This window comes from Acanthaster planci, linkage group LG09 (genome assembly GCF_054643075.1).
Source record: "Acanthaster planci isolate LZ-2023a linkage group LG09, COTS_SCS, whole genome shotgun sequence".
Lineage (NCBI taxonomy): Eukaryota > Metazoa > Echinodermata > Asteroidea > Valvatida > Acanthasteridae > Acanthaster > Acanthaster planci.
The window spans coordinates 3,304,664-3,323,671 of NC_141785.1; the positions used below are offsets into that span (position 1 = coordinate 3,304,664).

A 19,008-nucleotide genomic window follows, 5' to 3' on the forward strand; every position below is an offset into this window, starting at 1 on the left:
GACTGAAATTTCTTAACAGGTGCTGGTGGAATCCTATGACTGCTCGTAGTCTTAGACCGCACAAAATCACTGCCTTCTAATAGGACAGTGTTGTTTATGAAGCCGTTAATTCACCATGTCAACGCTAAATACCCCTTCCCAGAAGAAATTACGCTGAAGTTGGGTTATAGGAAACCTTTTATATTTTCCCACCAAAAAGCGAAACGAAAGCGAAATTTCAAGGAGAGGGCATTTTTCCACTGCCTAGATTGATAGACCTACAGATTGATAGTGCCTCAGTGCGATGCCTATCAGGTAAACAGAGATTTCTTGGCTAGGGCTGCCATGTTTGTCTTGTTGCTCTTTTGATGATAAAGCCACGATAAAGCCAGATTGGTGTTTATTGCGTCGCTTCTCCTCTCTTCTTCAATCTCCCTATCTGCTCTGAGCTGGAATAAAAGATTTTGAATGAAATGACAGTCTTTGATACGAATTCACCGCGTAGGCGCACAAGTTTAGGCACGTTTGGCGCGTGGCATGCTGAGTACGCTCAACCAATCAATGCTTAATGTTTTTCTTGCGTTACCGAAACTGGCACCCAGTTGGAAAACGTTCTCACCAGCCTGTCTTTCTTTCGTCGGTGAGGGTGCACTTCAACCTAGGGCGGATACTCCATCGGCGGGATGGGTATCAAGAAATGTCTACAGTTTATGAGGCTACACTCCCAAATCCGAATGCGGAGATGTCAGTGAAGACCAATGATGTTGAAAGTTCTCCTAAACCATTCTCTGATAAGGTGAAAGGTAACAAACTAGAAATACGTGGACTTTCACTGAGACTGAGTATGAAATTCTCATACTTCCCTGAATACTAAGCCCGTTCGGTAATTCTGCTGACAGCATTTGTGCTATAGGGACCTAAATATTGCATGTTTTTAGTAAGTCATGTGCATAATTTGAGTGTAGAGGGAGAAATGTGACCAAATCGTCCCCTTCGTACAAGGTGCTGAGAATAATTTTTACTATTTGAGAAACCATTTTTGTTTTTCACAACAAACTTATTGCAATGAAAACTACATGTAGAAACAACAGAATTTCGAACAGTTCAGTCACTACCTGAGGAAGCCCTGGCCACTCATTTAACTCTGAGACATTTGAGTTTAACATGAATTCCTGAAACTGCCAGATGTGCACCAAGAAGCCGACCGTATTCGCATTTCAATTTTCACCTGGGTATTGCCTTAAAAACCGAAGTTGTCATCTTTTATATACACTGGGGATGTGCAGCAGTGCAGAGCCAATATTGATTTGACAAATTTTCCCAAGCGTTCGTACTGGGCCTGTCAATGGTTGAAGGTCATCGTCTTCATAACAAAGGAATTCAATGGTGCATGACGTTTGAGAATGATAGGTAGGTTACCACTAGCACTCACAATGAGTCTTGCGCATGGAACAAAATATCAAGTTTATTTCCTTGTTGCACTCAACACCTAGATACGTGCTGCTACGGTCTCGGTAAATTTTGTGGATTTGTACACAAAACTAAGGAACCAGGCCCCAGGAGACATCTACAGGAATCAGACTCAACATGCTCCAGACGGCTTTTATCGCCTTGGTCCATACGGCGCTGTGGATCATATGTTCGGCAATCACACTCCCACCAGAGTTACAGGGCGCGGCACCAAACCGGAAAGTATTACACGATATGAGAAGGCATTTTTGTTCGAACGTCGAGCTTCATAATGCGAGGTAAATCGATGTCAACTTTTGAGTTCACTTTGTATTTTGCATTCATGTGCGTATAGTGTTAACACTTAATACTAAAGTATGTCCTTGACGATTTGTGCTCCTCGGATTTTTTTTATCGCTTGACGATTCCCCTGGTATATACTTGTACATAATTATGTTCCGACTTTTAAATGACTATTCACTTTTCAAGGGTACTTTGTTTAAATGAAGTTTTATCAATCGTTGGCCATAACGGTAAGATTCATCAGTAAAACGAGTGCACTCTTAATTAAACTTAATGTACAAACACTTCAGTTCTCTGATACCATAATGCGCATACATGTAACATGTATATATGGTTACATATTATGTGAGAATGTGATTAGATACAAGAAATTAAGAAGTACACACACAGCCGTGTGTACCTTAAATTTCTTGCCTAATATAAATTGTAGGTCAGTGATCGCAGCTCATGATTGGCGAATCAGGTAGTTTGAATAAGGAAATAAATATATGCTTTGGCCGGTCTTAAACGTGCGTTAAGAACGGCAGAGTATAGGATGGACGCGACTAAGTCAGCGTTCAATCTACTGAGCCAGTCTTAAACGTAGTTTAAAACCAGCCATAAGTACATATTTATTCCCATTTATAAATACCCTTTTTAGTCAGAGAGACGGGTCAAAAGAAGTCAATATCTGACTGATTTCCAACAATGTTGTTGTAGGATTTTACTTTTATCTTCGTCTCCCAAACATTCGCTTCTATTTCTTTTTTTTTTTTTTTTTGGTAGTTGTCCAAAGAATTTCCTTATGGGTCCAGTCCACTAATTCAAGCCCCGTTGAAAACAGTGTAAAATCAGAACCGTTCAGGGCCCAATAGCATACACGCCAACATCCCTGAGATTTCTGAAACACAAATGAAAATCTTGTCTGGTCACTTATCTTTCAATTTCTTTTCAATTTTTTGTGGGTTAACCAATTACTTTTGTAATTATTCCCACAAAACAAAATCACCCCCCAAAAAGTGATTTTTCCGAAGTCTGATTGCAGCCATTTTTCAAGTGGCAACCCTCAACTTTCTCGGGCACTTGGGACCATTTTTCAACCGTAGTTTTCAGCCCTTCTGCCCTCATATGAAAGCTCAAAGACCCAGGGAGTTGATACTGGCAACGATTTACACAATCTCACCATTTTGGGGGCCAAACAATCTCCTTTTTCAAAAGATACTGTGGGGGGCACTTTTAATGCTAATGAGCTGGCCAGAAATTCTCCCTTGAATTAGTGGTCTGCACCCTTTTATGGACTTGGAACGTGTGTGGTGAGCCACGTGCACGCAGACTCTTAACCCATCAGAATCGATTAAATTGTTTCGTATCCAGGTGCATGCGTATAATTTACCCAGCGGGCATTACCACTTCTTAACGGGCATTATCAAGGTTAATACATAGTCAAGTTGCACGTTGTTGAATAGGGATGAATCAGTGTTTAATTATGTACATGTATAGACAAACTGCGCTGCAACCTCACTTGTCTCTCATAATTAAGAATGTGAACGGGTTTTAGCATTTACTAGCTGCCGTCAGGCGCAGTTCAGGGGGGGTGCGAGGGGCTGCATCCCCCAAGTTTTCGTCTAGCCCCCCTCAAGAAAAACTTTCGTCAACCCCCCCCCCAAAAAAAAAGAAAAGTCAAAAAAGCTGGAAAATATTTTAATCTTAATTCTGCATTTAATTTGTTAAAATGAATAGTTCATAATCATTTTGCAGGGTTATCATGCGTAATATAATGAACAATTTTTTTCTCCCAAAGTGAAAGAGCAGTAGCTAAAATTAAAAGAAGACGTCGCGACCGAAGGGTCTAGCCCCCCCCCCATGGCTAAAGAACAGCCTTGGCGGCTGCTTCTGATTTGGGGTTAAGGAGAATGTTTGTAATTATTTTCTCGTTGGATTCTGGGATAAAAAATAAACGGCCCGGTGAGCTTGACAGAGCGGATAAAAAAAGTAGGCTGTACTATTTTGTTATTCCTCCACAAAACATTTGTATACTGTTAAAGGATATCCCGAACTTTTCAGTTTCCTAGTGGGTACTCATAATTCTCATAAGATCCAGCCATTTTTATTCATTTTGAATTAATTTTGATGAGAATCAGTGCTCACAAGTATTTTTCTTTCAGTGCATCATGTACCAGTGGCCCGCACGGCAGCCGTAGCCTTTGCGGTACAATTTGTAAAGCCTCAACTGACTCGTTTATTTGCTACAATGCGAGTAAGTGAACTCAGATCTTCCATTCTCCGTTGTTCCTGAAAAGAACGGTATACATAGGGAACATTATGTGTTGCTTGTCTGAATCAGTAGATATGGGTATATGACGAAGCAGGGATGACATGAGTTGACCGATTTTTTTCCGAAATATTGCCTAAACATAAAATACTATTTGGTACCAACGATTATTTGGTACAAGCAAAAAGCCGTCAAAAGGGCAATAGAAAGCCTTGTTCCCTAGACAGAACTGTGGAGTAAATGTATTCAGCACAGAAGTTGAAGAAGATCTTGTGAAGAAATTTACATCGTTTGGTTCAATGAGAGCTATAAACTCTATAGGCAAAGAGAATCATTCGTGTATACGTGCTGATAATAAGCTCTTTGTGAGCTAAGTGTGGTAAAATATGGAACACGAGTTCCTTTAATTCACAAGAACATGATTTGAATTCACCATAGTAAAGACACTGTTGCTATACCTCGTGATTCGGGCAAGCTTTTGCTCAGTTACACAAGAGACGCTTTTCATCAATACACTGTTTTAAATGGTAAGGACACAAAGGAACCAGTCCATTCAGGAGATGGTGGTCGCCATGCAAGAGTTCGCCCCGAATCACGAGGTACAATAGTAACAGTATAGCATATACATGTAGTGTAGCAAATTAAAGGGACCATGAAATAGAAATATTTGGGTTTCAATTAACCTTATTTGAAATTTTTGTTTGCAATTTTAACCCGTATTATGGAGCTTTTTTGGTTTTTATGCTAATGTAACTTTGCATATAAGCAAAGCTGAATCACGGAATCTCAGTGGGCGCACTGATTTGTACACAGAAAGTGTTTTGTTTTTTTAAACACTGCTATCGTAGATTTCATTTTCTTTGACAATTTATTGGTTTGTGAGTACGTGGCAATAAGCCAGCAAACAACTTTTCCACAGAAATGTTTTCAAATAGCAAATTTGGAGATTACAATTTGAACATGAAAACGTGCAAACTGACTTATGTCTTCCTGGATTTACACCAAAGCAAAAGCGCCCTCACTTGTCCAGAAATGCTTGGGCAATTTTGAGTGTTTAAAAAGTGCTTTTTTCAGTTCACGTAACGCGAAAAAGATGTCAAACAGTCTTCGTACATGGAAGAAGAGTACAGAGATACACAAAAAGTTATTCTATGAAAAATTCATTTTTAAAACTTTGAATGTGCAATCATATTAACTCAGTGTACCAGATTGTATTCAAATTTAAGTCTCAAAAGGCAAATTGGGTATGTTGATTAAGTTGCAGGCCCTGAATTGTGTAGAGGATCGTGTGACAGTCCGTATTGCCGTTATGAAGATGCCATCGTGTGTCAGTATGCTGGGAGGCAGTGTTCGTGTATATACTCCGTCCAAGAAGAAAAGGAATACGCTCCGTTTTGCAAATGTAGAAACGATGCTTCATTGCCAACTTTCGTTTATCAAAATGGGTCTCCAATTACAAGGTGAGGATTAATGAAGGCTCGTTTAAGAATTCTTTTACAGAACTAAGACTTCACTGGAGTAACTCCCCCGACATATTTGCCGATGTTTTGAACTGTTCCATTCCCCTTCCGGCAGATCCCCGAAATGTATATCCTCATCATTAAGAATTAAAGGCCATAAAAGATTACATAACAAATTCCCCAAACTTTTGCCACCGCTCTAAACTCTTTCGTCTCCTCCAAAATTGGTTCCGGATCCGCCTTGACATTAACTGCAGCCTGTGCTGATCAGAAGTTTGTCCTCGCAAATGTGTCTTAGGTATCAGTTTTGAGCCTGAGACTGCAGTGTCAGCATGGGTGACTCATATGACCGATGAGACCAATGCGGGAGTTGCACAGTAGTCACAGCGCAATGCAACTTAGCAGGGGGAGGATCTTGTAGCGGCGTCTTCTGTCTTTGGCATGATCGAGGACGGGCAAAGGACACTGCGTATAATCATACGCAATAAATATTCAAAGTTTATTTTCCAAGGGAAATCTCAATCAGGGCAATTGAAAGTGTGTTATTTACAACTATCAACGTAAACAAAGCAAGGGAAGTTTAAATCTCGACGAAATCTCGTCAAGTTTTGTTTTTACATGTCGTGTGCACGTTTAATTCTCTAAAACAGCAGCTGCTCAAATGGAATTTCAGAGCCAGTTTCTGCAACATCTACACCCCCTAGTCCTCAATTTACACGCCCTAGTCCTCAGCCAAACGTCATTGCCATAGTCGTAGGGGCAGTCTTATCTCTTGTCTTCCTGGTGATTATTGTGGTGGTCATTCTGTGGCGATGCAGGATCCTGTCTACTCTGATGAAGAAACCATCGTAAGTATCCAATGCAACCGATTTAAATTCTCCGGTTATGTCTCGTAATTTTATGTGAGCCTTGATTTTTTCGTGTAATGTGCAATTTTAATATATGAGATGTGATATATGTTTGTCCATAATCCCCAAGTTAAATATGGATTACCATAATGCTGTCATGTGTACATAGTAACTATGGGCATTTCTAACTTTGTAGAGCGCAAGAAGACGAGTCAAAATGTGCTGAGTTGGGAAGAACAGGTATCGTATAAGCCAATTATTCGTTTACAAAACCGATCACTATAAAATAAGTTCAGTTCAAACTTCCTAAAATAGACACGCGGCGACAGCCCGTCCCACGTTGCTCAACAAATCGCAGGTACATTGCATTATCTTACTGACTCAGCTCTTAAATCGAGAATATTTTTGTATTGTAAAATGTTTCCACACCGAGGTCATTTCTGTAGTGTCTTAATATTTACATTGGGTTTTCATCCTGGCCGTGGGAGTCAAAGCTTTTGGGTCCTTGGATAGATGATACTGCAATTAGCTTAGACCTAGTTCAAGCCTGCCATTGTGGGAGAGTCATTGAGCTCAGAGTTAACGTTATGATCAGACCTGTGTCGTGCCACGAAACACCAGCTATCTGAGGCGTTGTTCAAGATTGACATTGTGAAACGTACTTCCGAAACAAGTTGAGAATTTCAGATTTTGTCCGTTCATTTTTTTCAACAATGCGTTCACTGAGAAGAACTTATGCGCAACAGTTTAACTTTGTTCAGCTAACAAGTTTCAGGAAAACCTTAGAATCCAGAATGGAAAACTTGAATGCATGTATTGTGTACCAGCTGGACTTAACAGAATTTTACAACAAACATAATATGCAGAATAATCAAAATAATAATCTCAGCATTTTGTCGGCTGTTTTTCCTCCTCCACGATAAAAGCTTCCAGCAGAGCACAGTTACCCGAATCACCGGTCCTCGGTGATGCTGAGTACTCCTATGAGAATGACCACTGGCCACAGGAACCAACTGCGCTTGTGACCGAGGATTCTAACCCGACAATGAGGGCAGGTGAGCATGGTGACCCAGAAGGGAACGAACGCTACGTATTTAATGGGCCAGGGTGTGCAGGGCCAAGACGTTTTCCAACTACGGAGGCCGCGGACGCACACCCATATTTTTCTCTGGAGGGACCAACTGAGAGTGAAGTGAACTCTGAACATGTCGAAGGGGACGGAATTGCTAATGGTGAAGTGACAGCCTCTTTGTCAGATTCTTCCTCTCAGGAAGGAGAGGATCATGCCTATTTTGAAGTGCATCCGACAGAGGAGTTCTGCGAGCCCCAGAGCCAAACCTCCGCGTACGAGGAAGTGAGTATGGCAGGCCCTGCACAGAACAACGGCACCTCTAACTCCTACCAACAACTCAATAGAGATACACTCGAAGGGTCGATCACGCACTACCAGCCACTGACGAGAAAAGCTTATGGCGATCTCCAGACACGAAACGAGAGCTATGGGGACGAGACAGAAAGAGTGACCGGCGCAACTACGGAAAACAGCGTCACGAGCCCATACCAACACCTCAGCAGAACTACAATTAAGCGACAGAACGAAACTGAAGACGCTCGCAGTAATTATGAGCATCTGAAGGGCAAAGCTGAATATGATCTCCTTCAGTTGGAAGGGGCTAAAAAGACCGATCAGGATAACACAGAGAATACTTAAATGATCCAGAAATCATCCATCAAATTATATAACCACCCAAACAACGCCCCAACAAAAGAAATCTTATTATTTTGTTGTACTTTAATTATACAAAGTCACATGGCCCGATGAAAGTCATGCGAAATAAACAAGACGCGTGCCGTGGCTTTGGTGTGGAAACTCCCACTACGTGAAACAGAAATATCAAAATGCCTGTCCTGATAAGACTAGACCGTGACTAACTTGCACTTACACATTCAAATTGTAAGACGTTTTGTGACTGAATGCGTAAATGTGGGACGAACCCTAGTCCAGATGACAGACACAATTGAGTGTCGATGAGCTTGTCTCCCACAAGGTGACCCCTTTTGAAAAGCAATATAACGGTTCTCCCTTATAGGTTCGGTTCTAGAAATGTCGGATCATTGACAGCTTCACATGTTCATGTATTCAATTCAATGTTAGCATAGTCATATTTAAACAGAACCATTCCACATTTTTGTACACAGATATTTTCTTTTATCGCTTTAAACACCCTACATATGTCGGTACTTACTCTGTATAAATACTCAGTTAAAAGGAGTACTGTAAAGGAAATGTGTTTTAACGGAAATTTCTACGTGTAATTTGCATTTTGCAATAGATTTTAAGAATCGATTACTTTTAATTCACAGAGGGAAGTGTAATGCAAAAAAAAATATTGCAGTCGTGGGAAAACCTGCAACCTAAATGGACGCAGCAGACCATGCCAATGTGTTTATCGTGCGGGATGGCTGTTCCTGAATGCTTGGACAATTAAAAAAAATCGTGTGTGAATAGACCTCTGTTATGGCACAAAAAACGTTGTTTGCCAAAGGCTCCCGCGTTGTGGTGATCAGCGGCGCAGCAGAAAAATTCTAACTTGTCGAGTCTATTAAGTGGCACGGTGTGCTTACATTATGCTTAAGCAGGAAAAAGCATATTACATTAAAATCTGCTTTCAAGTGTTTTTCTGGAAAAAGCAGGGAGTACCGAAAGGATTATTGTAAAAGGACAGAAGCCCCGATGTTTTGTTGTATGCAGAATTTTTCTCCTGTGCCTGGGCAAAATTAAATTTTTATAGTTCAATTAGCACTAGATGGAAAAGCAACGAACACATTTTAACATAAATAGACGTGACAAGCCGACTCAACCGAAGTGCAGAACACGGTGTGCACTACCATGGGACAGGTGCTACATCTGTTCATAGAGTAATATGGGTGAATTGGAACACATTTAGCTTGAAATAGTTCTGCGTGGGTGTTGTGGGGTCGAAGCAAGGGTGAACACTTGCTCCACCCTAGAATAAATATGAAAAATATCACATGCCATAAAAGGAAAGACAAGTAAACCAAACGATCTGTGTGAATAGACCCGTGCCGATTTTCTGTCCGGATCTTTGACACAAAACACAAATGTCTGTGGGAACATTTCAAGTTTCAATAAAATCTTTGAAAGCGAGAAGCTTAAAAGAAAACCGGATTCTTTTATTAGGGTAAGAGTGTATGAAAACACTAAAGGTGTGTTCAGGGGAGTAGGATAGTAGTCTGGCAATGAATTTCGGTTGGGCAAACAGTTGTTTAGCTCCTGAAACATAAAACCTTTGTTTCATTTTGAGATATGTTGACCCGACCTAACCTGTTATTTCAAGACTTATTTCCCCTTTCATTAAATGCATCTTGAACCGAGGTCCAGTCAAGCCGATTGTTGAGTTCGCATTAAAAGTTCAATGTGTCCGAAGGATTTTTTCCCAATATTGTAAGGCTAATGTGTTCCTTCCATCGCTATCAATGTATATTTCATTCAAACCCATAACCAATCATTTCCAAACCAAAAGGTGAAAGATATTTAACGCATTGAAATTGGGAAGTCGTCGTCTCTTTAAAGAGAACTGCGAGTAAACATTTGAGTTAATATCGAAAGCTGCGCTTGCGGAGATCTGGTTTTAGAAATAAAAATACCTGACGATGCGTCGGAAATACGTATGTTTTTTTAACAACTAATTCCTCCTTTAGAAAGGATAAGACCGCCGACAGCTATTGAATGGCACATGTAGAGATGGGAATATTGTTATGAACTGCCTAAATGAAGCTTATAGCATTTTAAAACAGTTTTGGGGTATACACTTCAAAGGCAGAGAGCACGAGATTTCGAACAGCCAAACACGTCAGGCCAAAGAAACAGGGTGCTATATATGCATGGGAAGCAGAGAAGACACATGGGCGCTTATCATACAACTGCCCTTAACCAGAACGCTTTTCCGGTTATGCATAATGAGTGCTTAAATTGCCGGTGTAAAATTGTCCATGTTGGTTTTAAACTCACCGAAACTTGTGCTTGTACATGCCATGTTTTTAAATCATTGACTCTTTTTTTCCCCACTGGCATTTTTCAGTTAGATCTAAGTTTCATGGAAATTCGATCGAATGTCCATGTGTCTGGGCGGTAAATGTGATTTTCCGGTTGGCCACATTCGTAAAAACAAAACAGTCGCGTTGATGTGCGGCTAGTCAGTGCCTGCTGCCCAATTGCGTTTTGCGAAACAGAAAATTTCGGAAGTGGTCCGGTACGTCAGCATTTCCTTGACAGAATTAACACACTATAAAAAAAATATAGCGTTTTTCCTCTTTGCACTTGATTTTTTGTAAGTGCGCGGTGCATATTAGTGTGCAGTGTTGAGCGCCGTTGCTTCTTTCACCAGTGTTTCGGGTGTAGGAGATATCGGAGTTGCAAAAAAAAGTTTTGCAAGTGAATATTACTGAAACAATTCTACAAGCGTCGGTTATCACCACCTCTGCTGGACTCATGAGACCAGAGGCGGGAACGAGATCAACCCTGCTGTTGTGTGCCATCGTCATCTGTGCTTTCTTGATTTGCGTACAAACCGATTCAGATGGAGAGCCTTGTGAAAACTGTGAAGATGACTGTGGGTGAGCACTCTTACCAATCTTGGCAGTATGATTGGCTTCCTCTCTCCCATCGTTGTGGCCAAGAAACTTGACATAATCCTTTCCCATGAACACTTTTCAGCGTCCACTCACATTTATTGTTAGTCTAAACGAAACCCATAACTCTGCCTGTAAATTCTATGAGGAAAGGTGGAACATTCCGTTTGCTCTTAACTGTCTCCATGCTAATTACACTGATGCTGAGCAGCATATTTGACGGAAAGGGGGTGATCCCAATATTGTGTAACTGTTTTTTTCAGGAAATGAAATCCCCAACACTGGTAGAAGAAACCTTCTTATAACACGTTTTCAAAAATCATGTAGGGCCAAAAACAATTAATCGTTAAGATTTTTAAATTTTCCATATTTTTGTCCCACCTTTTTTGTTTCAATTTTACAAGCATCAATACCACTCAGACCCGTCAAAATTCCAAGTATTCCATGGAACCATTTTCAAATGGACTTACCAGGAGGGGACATCAATTTAATGTCTGTCGGGAAGTCGTAAATCTGTCTCAACGAGCAGAAATAAAGACTTTTTTAATCAAAACCTTCATTTGTAGTTGGAAAATGGAGGGTGTCACAATCGTCGCATTTCGTATATTTTTGTATGGAAAAGATGGGGATATGCACCTAGTAATGGTCTTTCTCTTCACATTCTGGAGTGGGTTACATGGATGTATCTGCTTGCATTTCAATTTGTTTGTCTGTTTGTTTGTTGGGGTGTTGGGGTGTTTGTTGGGGTGTTTGTTTGTTTGTTTGTTTGTTTGTTTGTTTTTTGGACAGATGCTCTGCAGTTTACATTCGGCAGTGATCGCATTTTCTCGTGTGGTTAATGAAATAATCCTGCGTTCCTTTTTGATAGTGAAGAAAGCGGCTCGTGTACATCCTTCCTCTGCAAGAAAAAAAAAAGCTCGGGTAAAGTTGCTCAGAAATTGTTCCCCCCCCCACCATTAGCCCAAAATGTATGTGAAGTTTTTCACTTAGGAGATGCTATTTAGTTGGAAGCAATGGCAGTGGTGATGGTTACATTGGTTACATTGAGAGATAGGCTTTGACTCCAGAGTTAAAGAGAAATACACCAATAGTTATGCTTTCCATCGATGGTTCTCAAGAAATAGCAAAACTACTGGAAGTGAGAGTGTTTTCTTACCACTAGACCAATATAATTTAGTGCATGTATTGCTTGATCCAATGGGTAGTGCCAAGACCTTTGGATTACTTCCGGGATGCAAAGCACCCACCAGCTAAGATCAGATAAACAGTTAACAACTGGTTTTTTTTTTTTGTTCTTTTTTTTTCAAGCGAACTGGTGATTGGTATTCCCTTTCATCATTTTTCCCCTGTCCGTTTTTATATATATATCAAATTGTTTCCATGGGGCTGGCAATGCAAAGGGTTTAATTTAATTTGGAAATAACAATTTCATTCAGAGTTTTAAAAGTTCATTATAATACTTAAGACAGTGCAGCAATTTTTGTTGGTCGAGAGCCGGTCACGTAGCCAGTTTAAGGTACGGGGTTATGTGCTTGGCCAGTTTGGGACGTGACTGGCAAAGAACATTTATTCGGCTCGGGTAATATCGATGTCATTATCACCTGGCCAGCATCATCGGCTGCCCAGTGTCCCTCATTCGGTGACCCTAGAAACGTTTGCGAATATTTTTGCGATGTTGCAATTAATATTGCAAATGTTTCGTTGCAAATGTTTGCTTGAAATATTTTTAAATGTCGCAAATTTTGTCACATACTTTGTTCCTTAGTCTGAATACGGGCTACGTTTCAAGAAACTAGAGGCTTTTTTAAGTTGATTTTTTTAAAAGTTTTTTGCGATAGAATTTGTGACATTACAAATATTTTCGCAAAATATTTGTGAAGATATTTTCAATGTGTGATGTGATGTGTGATGGTAGGGGCACCATACCCTCATACTTCCATTCTCCTGCGCTTTCAAACGAACATTTAAGATCGGTCGAGCACCGACTCCTTTCTCAAGGGGTATGGCAAGGGGTATGTATAAACCTATAATTATCGCGCATACCGTTGAAACACTTCATTTTTGTGTCATGTGAAGGCTCAAATTGCTCCTGTCCTGTGAAATGCGAATGCAGTGGCACCATTTTAGGCCGATTTGATGGTGGTAGTGAAGGCTTCTTCGTGTTGGAGAAACTACCCTCTGGGTGTTTTATGAAATCAGCAGAAAGGTACCAGTTACTTTGTCATCATTCAACAAACTCGTGCTTATAGTTTATGTAGTTTTTCGTTGCCATTCATTTTCTATCAAAGGCGCTCTATTATGGCCAGGTCTTTTGTGTAATCCTGTAACACAAGACGCTCCATAGACAAGGTCATGAAAAGGTCAAATGAAGCATGCTTTCGTTGATACGACGTTCATGTACAGTTGTGCCGGTCCAAGCAGTCGGATTAAACTTTCAAATGACACACTTAAAATATTGCAGTTTATAGGAAAGGTATTATGCCTGTGACGTCATGTTGTTTGCAGGCAATCAGGGGCAAATTCAGGGACCACTGTTAACTACAATCAGACGATCTCTTCTGATCGAAGGCACGCTAGTTGACGATTGTTGAACAAATCGAGACCAAAAAAATGCCGTGCTCTTAGGTAATTTTCGCATCGGCCTGGAGTTTACTTGTAACCCCCTAAGGTACGACCTAATGAATCCTGCTGTTTTTAAAAAAGTAAACGATTTCTGCTTGGTCCGCTTTTTTGAAGATTCGCACCCCCTCCCCATACACCCACCCACACACGAAAAGTCCCAGTTACAAGCCTGCAGCCTACCCGAGGTTGGTCTGTCCATGTTTTCCCGGCCGTTTTCAATAGCACACTACAAAGAAGACCAGTTAGGCCTATAAGAAAAAAATAGTGGCGGATAGAAAATTCATGACACTTGCAAACCATAATTTTCGCATTTCTTTGTGATTTTGCCCTTTTTGGTTCCTACGACCACTTTTTATAGCCTAAATGACCTAAATGACCTGGCAAACGTTGACGAGAGCCGTTTTCACTGTGCACGCGCGAGGTGCGTCATGCACTAAGGAACCACACGTCCAACTACGCAATGGTAATTGGACGTAAGAAATGTCTTCAATCAATCTCCTTCCACATAGTTTTCTAATCAGCCTTACCAGTCGATTCACTTTCCCTAGTTCACTGAAGAATGCTGAACGACTTTCTCCAGTGTTGGAGTCTAATTCCAGCAGTTCACAATAGTGCACCTCCAAGAGTTTGTAGCGCGTTGGCCAATCACAACGCGCGAAATCTGTCGACCCTTTCCAAACGCGCATTGGGTCGACAATCACTCGTCCGTATCACTCGTCCTCTATAATTTATCCACACACAAACTGCACCACGACGTCGAACATCCTTATTTAAATCTCAGTTCAGACATCCTTCGGTATTCAGAATCGGACAAGATTTGGACTTGGACGATTCTAAAAATTGAGATATCATTTGCATTCGTTTTTTTCCCGCCTTTTTATCTGGTTGGCGTTTTCAACGCACGCGTACTGGTACAAATTTGTCCAGCCCGCATAGTGAAATTGTCAGAATGTGGTCCAGTTTTCGGGTGCTCAGTATAAGGGATGTCAGTGCCTTGCATAAATACCATACCATAGCATATTTCATCCTTACAAAGACTTGACAGCTTTTTTTTTTACTCTTGCTCACCAAAAAAAGGTAAAAGACCTGTTTCTGAGCAATTTTGAAATACCAATTACCACTAAGAGACCTTAGGGGTGTAGTGTAATGTAATAAGGGAAAGATCATCACAAATGCTATGGAAGAAGAACCATTATTTAAGTCAGCATATCACAGAAACATTTCCACGCAACTTCAATTTTGTGAATGATGAAGGCTTCTGAAAATTTGAACTCTAAACGTGTGTATTCACAGTTTTTCTCACTGTGACGCAGAAACAAGAATGATAAAAATAATGACGACGAGCAATCAGACTCAGATTCTTCTCAGTTGTCTACGACTCCCTCGACACCACCGACGCGTCGTTGCGATTGTGAAGCTCTCAACATTGCTACCGCAGTCCTCGGTACCGTCTTGTCCCTTGTTCTGCTCGTGACTATCGTCCTGGTGTTTCTCTGGCAAATACGTTTACGGTAAATAAACAAAACAGCTGGGCTAGAGATTTCTCCATTGGAATATTGCAAAAGTAACTACGAGTTTAATTAATTATTTCATGTTAAAATTTTCCTATACCCTTTCCGTACATGAAATTGTGCAGCATTTGAAGTCTTTTTTTCCCAATCCTCAAAGCGAGCCTAATAAAGCGGTTACTCAACTTTTTCTTTTGCAGGAATTCTCGAGAGTTGCCAACTGTTGAAGATGAGGGGGTTGCACTGGGTAAAGTTTCTTCAGTAGGAAACACTAGGACAAACATTGGGTGTAAATTTGCTGGTTTAGTATGCAGGAGGTACAAAATAACATAGTAATCCAGTTTATTAACAAAACAGCATGCACACTATCTGGGCTTGACTGGCCAAATAACAGAGTCAGCACATAACTAGCTCTCTGGAAGTTTTGTTAAATTTCAACCGAATTTCTGACTTAAGGTACATTGCTCATCATCACATATTGTCTGATAAGAAATAAATTCGACTATCGACACCTACGGCAATGGAAATTTCGTCACAAACCGGTGGCAAATAGGCAATTTCCGATATGCACACAGCGGTGCAAAGTAGCTCCGGAATGAATCACAGGTTAAGAGAATAATTGATTTGCTTCTTCTAGGTCCTAGAACCACAATGACACCGTTAGCTGAACCACCGTCAGCGCCTAGATCCAGACTAGAATACTCGTACGCCTACGATCACCACTACTATTCCGAGATAGGCAATGCAGAGAGTGGAGAGAGCAACAGCCGCAACAGAGAAGATGGGCCAGGCAATTACAAGTCACCTCGCAGAAAGGCGGCTACTGCGGCTTGTAACGAACACGACAGCACTGCTTCTAAGAAAAATGGTGAGAGCGGGACAGGCACGAAAGATACACGCGTTGTTGTCGGGGTTGATAGGCTGGCGACTGGCTCGTCTCCCTCGTACCCAAAACGTGGAGGCCACTTGTATTTCCAGGTAATGCCTACTCGGGAGTCGCCGCCGCAAATCGATCAGTCGTATGACAAGGTTGCAAGGCGAAAACGCACCGACGGTCGAGACCGAGACACTGTCGACCCTTTCCTGTACGATCATCTCCAGTTTAGTAAGTCGCAGAGGAGCAGGCGCCTAACGCTGTAATAACAGTAGTTTATAGCGGCATTGTCAGTGCCACTAAACAGCCTTCAACAAAACGGATGTAGCGTTCCCTCGGTTTTGTCTCACAGTATATAGGCCTATACTGAGAGGAAAAGTTTGGCTGATGTGGAATCCAGTCGCAAACTAGAACAATCCGCTTTTGATCTTTTTTCCGATATGTTGAGATATCGAGAATTTTTCAGGAACTGGGAAAACTATCAATTCATGTATTTCACATAAAACCCAAAACTCCGCACAGTATCTGAAGTTATGGAATTTCACTCTTTTTTTTAATGTAATAGAAAAAGATGGTCAGGCGGCCAAGACAGGCAGTACCTGCTATCTTGATTGTCCGACCAATTATCCTAATGACCAATGAAATCCTTTCATCAAATACACCTGTAATTCTGATATGAATGAGAGAGTTTGGGTGTCTAATCCCAGACTTAAACAAAAAAGGGAGCTTTTAACTTTTAAGACAACATGATATCATGATATCTTATTATAAAAACAGTAGGCCGTCCTGTATGTAGCTTAATTTGAACTAAACATGGGCTTTCTGACGGTATAGTAAAACGTGGATTCCAGATATTCGTTGGTTGTTTTAGCATCCGACATGGCAAAACCATTTTGGAGAAAAGCTGGATGATATTTGAAGATTTTTTAAAAAACATTTTTAAAGGACTTTTGGAATTAGTAAAATGTTTACCTTATATTAAAATTCCGATGGAAACACGATAATATTTTCTCTTCGTTAATCAAGACATTTAAAGGGTATTGTATAAATTAATTGCAAAAAAGTTGAAACAGTTGCACTTAAATTCCCACGTATTGTCATAACGAAAGAGAAAGTGATCTTTTTCAAGCGATTTGTACTTTCTGAGGAGGAATACGGGCGATTCACAACAGTGCGCCTCGAAGAGTTTGCAACGCGCAATTTGTCGACCCTTTCCAAACGCCCATTAGGTCGACAAATTTCGTGCATTGTCATTAGCCAACGCGCTGCAAACTCTTGGAGGCGCACTATTGTGAAACGCCCGTATTGTAGGCGAAGAATTGCTCGACCAATACTCCTCCGGAGATGATACATGTATTATAAAAAAAAAACATAAACGAAAGCTATCGGTATTTTGCTCGTCTGCACCGGCGCCTTTACGGGGTTATGAACGAATGCATGCTGTTTACTGTACTGGACATTATGTTATATCACCACGTGTTCATTCAACACCGTGTCAGTTGGTTCAACTACGCAGTTTGAGCGGTTTGTGCATCCAAGGAATCTGAAAAATAATATTTGTCGCTCTTCGCCTTTTTCTTTTCAAATCACTTGGGAAATTAGAAGATTTGGTAAGGGCCACTAACTGAACAATATGGCAGCCCAATCATGCTGTGTTTGTAAATTTACATGACACTTCGATGTCTCGCTCTTGTTTACATTTTTAAAGTTCATAAACGTGAAATATTAATAATACTATAGAATAACCGATTTTGATGTCAAATGCTGTCATAATCTGCAAAAGTCAAACAATATAAAGACTTAGAAAGGACATTAGACAGCGCGACGTCGCATGTGTATACAAAACGTAATGGCAAGAAGGTGACGGCACGACGCGACGACACGATGCTCGGAGCCGTCCTGCCATCGCGTCGTGTGGTAGCGTCGCTCATGTATAGGCGAAAATGTGTGTCGTAAATAGTACACCATACATTTCAACTCGAGCCTTTTAGAGGTATGGCGGACACAATAGGAGGGCGCTCTTTGGTTTGTAAAATCTTTTGTGTTTGTTCCATGTGTGTGGTCTGTTCCAAATTTACCCACTTGAAATGGCGCCCCTCCTATTGTGTCCGCCAACTTCTAAAGGCTAATAACGTCAAATTCGCTGGCCTGTCGCTGCTAGTAGTAAGAACCAGTCTAAAAAGAGTAGTAACTTTGGAAAAATGGCTCTGTTTTTGTTTCTTGTTGTTGTTGCTGTTTTGTTTTCCGTTTTCCGTATGCAGCGGTTTATCGAGCGACAGCGCGTTTTTTCAACTCTGAATGTAAACAACCTAACAGAAAACCATTGTGTTCTTTTTTGCCGTGCGTAATTCCATTGTCGTACGAACGTATACATGTATGTAAATGTGCCTTTTATAACCATTTTTTATAACCGAATTCTATAACTGCATTTTATAACCGTATTATATCATACTGAGTGATATTTGAATGGAGTGTTGAGCTTTTGAATTTGTAATCTGCGTTTAGCTTGCAATAAACTCAATAACAAGATTGAAGTCAGTGGTTACACAATAGTGACGTTATAATTATCCCACTTCTTAAAGGAAGGCCAAGGGGAGTGCATCTCGGTGGGACAGCTGGGTGGGGGTTTGTATTACTACATCAAATCTTGCATTTTCTTGGCAAATTTTTAACCAGAAACTGTGCTTTTTTTGCTACCAGAATAACTTGAAGTGTACAGACAAAATTTCCCACCACAAATAACAAAGGAAAAATGCGTTTGCTAAATTTTAGGAGCTTCCACTCACGTTTTGAAGGCTTTAAACTGTTGGTTGTGAATACAATATTTAGTCACATTAAACGCGCTACTCTTTTGTGGTAAGGATTGTCGGTCCTTTGTTGGAGGAGAAGACAAGTTCCCCCTTGGGCGTCACCGTCACTATGTCCTTTTCTCCGGGAAAAGCACTCATGAGCAGCACGCTGCTAATTGAAGGTCATTCCGATGTATTTTCAGGCAAATCGGTCATCGTTTCTACTAATTTCGTTAATTTCTCTTTTCTTTACTTTCCCCTTGTTTTTATAT

At 40.7% G+C, this 19,008-nt stretch overlaps 2 protein-coding genes across 4 annotated transcripts; both read left to right on the plus strand.

The window, feature by feature from the left end:
* The first annotated feature begins 1,398 nt into the window (after nucleotides 1-1,398).
* On the plus strand, nucleotides 1,399-9,475 carry LOC110986765 (uncharacterized). Of its 2 annotated transcripts, none has more exons than XM_022248941.2 (6): nucleotides 1,399-1,727; nucleotides 3,876-3,967; nucleotides 5,241-5,442; nucleotides 6,093-6,290; nucleotides 6,487-6,530; nucleotides 7,217-9,475. In XM_022248941.2, exons 1-6 carry the CDS (start codon nucleotides 1,567-1,569, stop codon nucleotides 7,999-8,001), a joined length of 1,482 nt encoding a protein of 493 aa, XP_022104633.2. In that variant the 5' UTR covers nucleotides 1,399-1,566; the 3' UTR covers nucleotides 8,002-9,475. The 2 variants fall into 2 exon arrangements, with proteins under 2 accessions (XP_022104633.2, XP_022104634.2); XM_022248942.2 differs by having other exon boundaries at nucleotides 6,096-6,290.
* A 1,148-nt stretch (nucleotides 9,476-10,623) lies between these two features.
* Nucleotides 10,624-18,481, plus strand: LOC110986766 (uncharacterized). 2 transcript variants are annotated; one of them, XM_022248944.2, is made up of 6 exons: nucleotides 10,624-10,928; nucleotides 11,812-11,864; nucleotides 13,020-13,149; nucleotides 14,879-15,076; nucleotides 15,274-15,320; nucleotides 15,711-18,481. In XM_022248944.2, exons 1-6 carry the CDS (start codon nucleotides 10,804-10,806, stop codon nucleotides 16,211-16,213), a joined length of 1,056 nt encoding a protein of 351 aa, XP_022104636.2. In that variant the 5' UTR covers nucleotides 10,624-10,803; the 3' UTR covers nucleotides 16,214-18,481. The 2 variants fall into 2 exon arrangements, with proteins under 2 accessions (XP_022104636.2, XP_022104637.2); XM_022248945.2 differs by lacking the exon at nucleotides 11,812-11,864 and having other exon boundaries at nucleotides 10,790-10,928.
* Nucleotides 18,482-19,008: the final 527 nt, after the last annotated feature.